This window comes from Dipodomys ordii, unplaced genomic scaffold (assembly GCF_000151885.1).
Source record: "Dipodomys ordii isolate 6190 unplaced genomic scaffold, Dord_2.0 Scaffold17, whole genome shotgun sequence".
NCBI lineage: Eukaryota > Metazoa > Chordata > Mammalia > Rodentia > Heteromyidae > Dipodomys > Dipodomys ordii.
In genome coordinates this window covers 26,526,327-26,533,225 of record NW_012267233.1, presented here as the reverse complement: position 1 = coordinate 26,533,225, position 6,899 = coordinate 26,526,327, and the positions used below count along the sequence as shown (strand labels likewise).

Here is a 6,899-nt window from a genome sequence, read left to right as displayed (position 1 = left end):
CTGAAAGCATTTTGTGAGCAAAAACAAAACATGATACTTTTTTTTAAAATCTTTATCTAGAGGAAATGGAACAACCCAGAAGAAATTAAAAAGAAATGTGCTATCACCTGTAACTGCCTAATTACCAATATTCTTTATTTTTATTTTATTGGTGTCAAATAACTCTTACTTGGCTTTTTCCATTCAAGTCCGGTTCTCTACCATTTGAGCCACATCTTCACTATGGCTTTTTTTGTTAATTAGGGATAAGAGATTCACGGACTTTCTGCCTAGGTGGGTTTCAAACTGTGATATGCAGATCTCAGCCTTCTTTGTAGCTAGGATTATAAGCATGCACCATTGGCTTTACTGCATTGGTTTTGTTTGTTTGTTTTTTGAGGCTTGTGTTTGCTTCCTAAGCAAATTCAAAGGACATGCATGACAAGGACACTGGCCATTTAAAGAGCCATTCAGATCAGACCCCCTAGAAACAGAAATGGTTGCTACCCACTGACCCTGTCTTGCTGTCAGAAAGAGAGAAATATTGGTGACTAAGTTACCAACCAAAAAAATTGGGTAATTCCACATAAAAATTCAGAATTAGCCAGAAGCCAGTGGCTCACGCCTGTAAACCTAGCTAGTTAGGAGGCTGAGATCTGAGGAACGGGATTCAAAGCCAGCCTAGGCAGGAAGGTCCATGAGACTCTTACCTCCAATAAACTACCAGAAAACTGAAAGTGGCACTGTGGCTCAAGTGGCAGAGCACTAGCCTTGAGCTGAAGAGCTGAGGAACAGCGCTCCTGCCCAGAGTTCAAGCCCCATAACTGACAAAAAAAAATCAGAATTGATGATGCTTTTAAAAACTTGAAAGATCTGGTAACAATAGACCAAAATTTCTGTGTGGGAGCAAGACATTCAGACAGAATGGTTTCCATGATTAACATTCACCTGAGTTGACACTTCCCATTAAACCTGCCCCTGTCCCCTAGCACCAGGGACCACCACCACCCCATCTAGTAGAACCACTATACTTGGCAGGTAACAAAAGCAATGATCAAACAATCTTATGACTTATGCAAAGCCACCCAATTAGATAAAGGTAGATTTGGCCATTAGAGATGCAGGGAGAGCTAGTAGAATTTCAGCCTCCTTTCCAAGATGTCCCTTTCCCTGGCGCTCTGGTTGTGAAAGAAATCAGGCCACATTTGAAGCAGTGTCTCAGATGATGTTAGCTCTGAAGTTATTTTAATTATAAATCATCACTGGGGACTAATAAGGGCATCAAAGCTGAGGTACTGACATAGACCAGAAGGGCTGATGAGTATATAACCAGAAGATAGAACATTTCCTGGGGGATTTTAAATTTAAGTAATCTATATTTAAAATATCATGATTTCAGTGAGCACCAGAATGGGGCAAGGAATGAAAGTGAATAAAAATCACATCCCAATTTAACTGTACTGAATACATTAAAAATATTTCTTAGATTTTTCTATTATATAGTTGTTTATACAAAAATTCTTCCCTACAGCCTCCATTGTGTTAATGTGTGGTAATAGGGATAATAAAAATAAGTGGCTATTATTAAGATCTTTAGAACCCTCATGACTAATGATAATTATTTTTCTCATAAGGCCAACATTTAGATTATCAAAAAACATTGTTTCCACAGGTAAAGGAATTCTAAACATACATAATACAAAAGTCCACTGGCACTAATACCTCTAATATAGCTTTTTGTTTCTTACAGCATTGATTCACAATAGAAGTGGGATTTGCCTATGGATTTTTGGCTCAGTCATAATTTCATTCTGCTTTCCAGGGAGCACCAATCCCACCTGCACAGCAATCTATCACCTGGAAGGGGTTTAAGAAGCAGCCAAAATGTTTTTGTATGTGACCTCAAAAATAATGCTCTCCTCTCCCCTTCCCGGAAAAAAGAAATGTACTGCATACCCAAATGATGATACAGCCATTGCTGATATGACCAGTGGGACAGTCTGTATGTCTTCCAGCTCCACACCTCTCTCCTCAGAGCCTGAAAAGCTCATCAGAGTCTACACAGCTGAATGCTGTAGTGCATTGAAAACTGCAGTTGCTAAAATTAAACTGACACTTGGCAGAAATTATCATAACACTTCCCACCGCAGTCTTATGATAGACAGAGTGTCTGCATGGCACAGGCAGCATTGAGAATGGGGCTGTGCTGAGGCTACCCAGCAAAAGCTTGAGTGGGATCTAGCATTTGAAATCCAAATGCCAGTCTTTCTTCAGTCCCTTCCCAAGAACACACAAGTCAATACTCAAGTTCAAACTCCCTTTGCCTTCTGTCTCTTTCTCATTGGAGAGGAAAGGAGCTATGCAGTTGAACAAAGGAAAGGACTCTATTTTGTCATCTGCCAGGATGTGTTTTCTCCTTCTGATTTCCACCACCCTCGGGATCAAGAGGGGCTCCTACAGAGCTAAGAAGCAGGAAGACTACTTTTAAGGTAATGAGAAGGCACTTTTCTCCCTGGGGGCCCGCATTACTGCCTCTGTTCTGGCAGCATTTTGTCCTAAACTAAAGCATATGTCAGCTTCCTCAGATGCAGCTCAGGAGACCGGTGCCACCGAAAGAGTTAAGCAAATTCCTTGGAAATAGGAGGAAAGGAGGCAAGTTTCCTGGAGCTGTGCAGGTGCGAAATTACAGCCTGCCATTGCTCATCAAGCCACGGATTCCAAGCCTTTGCACAGGGGCTCAGATACAGAACATTCAGGTTTCTGGACAACTGAGTGAAATGTTCTGAGCACACATTAAGTGCTCTCAGAAAATATTAGTCAAATGGTCAACTCAATTTTGAAAGATTTTTAGCAGACTTCTTTCTCACCCCTGCAATTCCAAGTCTGATTTCAGTGTCTTCATTGTCCATAAATGGCCAATGTAGGGCCAGGTCATCTGACTTAACAGCAGAAATGACACAATGTCATTGACACAGTGTCTGTACCACTACCCAACGTTCTGCATCACAATGAAGTCACCTTATTTAATAGCACACACTCAAACCATCTACAAGCCCAAGAAAAATGATATTGGTACATACATGCAAACTAATCGGTAGACAAAAACAAAAGGTGATTTAACTTTGGTTAGCCAAAAAATGGAGGCCAATGTGAGCCATATCCAAACAGCAGAATACTTTTGTTTTCTTTTTATTTAGTTACAACACATGGTACAACAGAGGTCAAACCCAGTTCAGTGGAGGTTGTTGAAACTACACCTGCTAAAGGAACAAGCCTGTAAAAAGGACACTTTCATAGACCAAATTAAATAAATCAAAGAAGCTGGCAGCATAGCCCTTTTCAGTATCTCAACCACCACATTTCCATGCACCCACAGGGAAACAACATAAACATTTCCAGTTAAAAGAAAATGTGGCCGTTCCAGGAAAGCTAGGTGATGCATTTAACAGGTTCCACTCCACTATCCAATTGACCACCTGCATACCGTGATCTCTTATCCAGGTTGAACACTTGAGAATTTGAGATCCGTGAGATTGAATATTCATTGCATTGCTTGGGACTGGTAAATGCAGGCATGTTCTCTACAATCGACTTCAGTGTCTTCCCTGCCATCACTCACCAGTGACTCTTTCCTAAGTGTGAAATTGCCAGAATGGCAAGTCTTGCAGACAACAGCACTTGGTCCTACAGATTCAGGACTTTGCTAGTTTGTATATTCGCCTGAGTGCTGGAGGAGGCAGAGAATATTCTTTAAGTCTTCATTCTTGGATAAAGCTCATCATCTGATTTGTCAACGCTTTGTTTGGAAATATAAAATTCAGTATAGCTTCCCTCCCCCAAAGAATATTATTTATACATCACTTTAATCTGTCAAAATATTAACAAACAGAATCATTTTAACATTGAGCATAGTGGTTTGGAAAATTAATCCTAAAAACAGACCACAAGTATATAAGAAAAACAGGCCCAAAACACTAAATGTTAAAAGAGACCCAAAACAAATTTTGAGGCAAAAATGGAATCATTTTTAGACAGGCTTACAAAGTATTATCAAGCACAATACAAACCTATCACGATGTGGTGGTGTGGATAATCACTACCCCAAATTTAATGTTTTAAACAAAAATTAACAACTAGTCTTTAAAAACTGCTAATACATGACATGATAAAAATGTAAAAAGAAGAAAGTAAGTAAACCAACAAACCTTTAGTCTTTAACAAAAAGTATCTGAAAATGTACCTTTTTCCTTTCTTTTTGTTTAAACTTTTACTGACGACTTTTAAGGTGATGTTGGCAATAGTCCAGCTCAACTGGGATTCTTAAAACTTTCCCCTCCCCTCATTCTAGAGTTCTTTTTAAAAGGCTCCAATCTCTGTCCCCCAAGGTCTATAGGGCTTGCCAAGGTTTGCAGCCTGCGTGGGTGCCGAAGGGCTCAGTGCATTGGGAGAGAGTAGATGGAAGGAGCCGAAGGAGAAGGGGAAGGCGGCAGAGAGCGAGGCCACCGAGGAGAGCAGAGGCGGGGACAGTTTGGAGGCCAAGGTGACCACGGGCAGCACCGGTCCAAGGCCGCCACTAGGGGGCGCTCGCAAGGCAGACGCCTCTGGATGCGCGGAGGCCAACCTGCCCTGATGGTGAGACTCGGTGGACGAAGCGGCGGTGCCCGCGTTCCCGTGGCCGTTCTGGGGCAGCAGGAGCGGGTGCGCGAGGTGCGGATGATGTCCGAAGGCGCTTCCCCAGGGAATGTGTCCAAGGCCCGCGTGCGCGCCAGTCGCCGCTTCCCGCTGGGAGGCGTAGTTGTTGAGGTGCGACACCAGCCTGACGCGGAGAGGGTCAGAAGCATCTAGTCCTTCGATGATGCTCAGGTAACGGGCGACTTCCGCCAGGCATTCCCGAAACCCCAAACTCCGGTAATCCATAGCTAGGGCGTGCGCATCGAAATAGCCTGGAGGACAGAACAAAAGAAAAACCTCAGGGCTTCGATCCTTTCAATCTCCCCCCCCCCTTTCCCCCCCCCCCCCCCCGCATTTCTTTCACCGCACAGGCAGCCTGCCTCCAAATACCCACAGCACTAAAAGAGCATTCATTCAAACCGGTGCCAATGGTCCACGCCTGTCATCCTAGCTACTAAGAAGGCCAAGATCCGAGGATCATGGTTAAAAGGCTGTGAGACTCTTATCTCCAATTAGCCAGCAAAAAGTCACAAGTGTAACTGTGGCTCAAGTGGTATAGTGACAGAGTTGGGTGAGGGACAGAGCCCAGGGTCTTCAAGCCCCAGTACACACACACACTCTCTCTCTCACACACACACACACACAAACACACACAGAGAGAGAGAAAAATGGCACTCAGGGGTTCTGGAAATTCATATTTTGGAGCTGACGAAAATCTTTGCATTAATCAACATTGCTCATGCAAGTTCAAAGCTCAATTAGAAGTTGCTGAGCAGAAACTAGAATTATACTCTCCCAGCAGATGAAACTATGTTCATCCTTTAATGTTTTCACTCAACAACAACAAAAAATACATCAAGGACAGAGAAACCACAGAGCAGTGAAATTCATTAGACACACAGATGTAAGTTATCATCGTGGAACTCTTCAGGCACTGTGGTCCTCAGCAGAGCATTCATTCTCCGGCTGGAGACAGACACTCAAGACCTTGCTCTCCTACCTTCTGTTAGGATTTTCTCTACTTAAAACCACAACAGGTTTCGTTTCTCCAGAGTCACTTGGCAGCTCCTTTTCAAAATCTTGTATGTGAAATCAAGACCCATCCATATACTTCAAAATAATTATCATCTATTTCTCAAGCTTTTTTCTCAAAATAGCAGTGGACAAATGTGAAAACTACCTGATTAGAATCAGGGTCCTCACAACTTTCGAGTATGTCACAGTTGACATGTTCTGAAAGACCCATTAGCTCAATTTGCAGCAGGCTAGCGTGAGGAATTCACCGGAGGAAAATCTCCTGCGCAGCTGAAGATGCACTGACAGGCAGCCACACACTGTTCTCTCCCCACCCCCAGAGCAAAAGCAGGCCATCACTGCACCAATCCTGGCCTGCGCCTACAGCTCCCTCCACCCCAACCACGCAGAGCCCCCACCAGGATTCATGGGCTGTACCTTTCCCTCCTGCAGTGTGAAGCATTTTCAGGTGATCCACGGTCATCTGCAAGATCTCAGCTTTTTCTAGCTTAGCAGACCCCTAAAAGATGAGAATAGAAAAGTAGAGGACTTAAAATATGCACACACATAGACCCACATGTACATGCTCTGTACATCAAGAAGTGTGATTGAAAGCAAAAGCAGTTTGCTTTCACAAATGCCGTTGGTATCGATGTATGAATTCATCACGCACAATATGGCTATTTTCCAAGGCACGAATAGGGTTCGGATGGGAGTGGGGGCAGGGAAGGATTCAGAAGGTGCAGAAAACCACACGGAGAGTTCTACCTACTTTCTCCATTACCTGCTTCTCAAAAGCACTGGGAACCAGCCGCCTCAGCTCAGACAAACTGTTATTGATCCGGTCTCGTCGGCGCTTCTCGATGATCTATGGGAAGCAGGCAAAACAAAGGAGAACATTTCCATCACGACTGTCAGTTCCGAAAAGAAGCGTGATTCTGAACGCTAATTAACAGCAAACCCCCCCCCCCCCATTAAAAAGAAAAGAACATTGTAAAGACTCACTCCTCTCCGTCTCTTCCTGGCTAAGATCTGAGAAGATGTCGTTGGGGACATGGAACCAAGAGCTGAACTCAAGTTTCTGAAGAGAGAGAGAGAGAGAGAGAATCTCCGTGGAGAGAAGGAGGTGCCCTGAGGGGTCACCCCCACCCCTGCACGCGTGCTGTTTGGACAACTTGGGTTGGAAAGAGCCCCGCGTCGCCCCCGGCGGGCGGCGAGCGGCCCGCGCCCGCCCC

The 6,899-nt window shown here is 44.1% G+C and overlaps 1 protein-coding gene across 1 annotated transcript in view; it reads right to left on the bottom strand.

The window, feature by feature from the left end:
• Positions 1-3,200: 3,200 nt before the first annotated feature.
• The window catches only part of Hey1 (hes-related family bHLH transcription factor with YRPW motif 1), a 4,014-nt gene continuing 315 nt past the window's right edge, over positions 3,201-6,899 (bottom strand). The window contains exons 2-5 of the mRNA XM_013012440.1: positions 6,670-6,745; positions 6,449-6,532; positions 6,103-6,184; positions 3,201-4,922 (exon numbers count right to left, since the gene is read on the bottom strand). Of these exons, the coding sequence (XP_012867894.1) occupies positions 4,336-4,922; positions 6,103-6,184; positions 6,449-6,532; positions 6,670-6,745 (829 nt within the window). The 3' untranslated portion in view covers positions 3,201-4,335. The remainder of the gene's footprint in view (positions 4,923-6,102; positions 6,185-6,448; positions 6,533-6,669; positions 6,746-6,899) is intronic.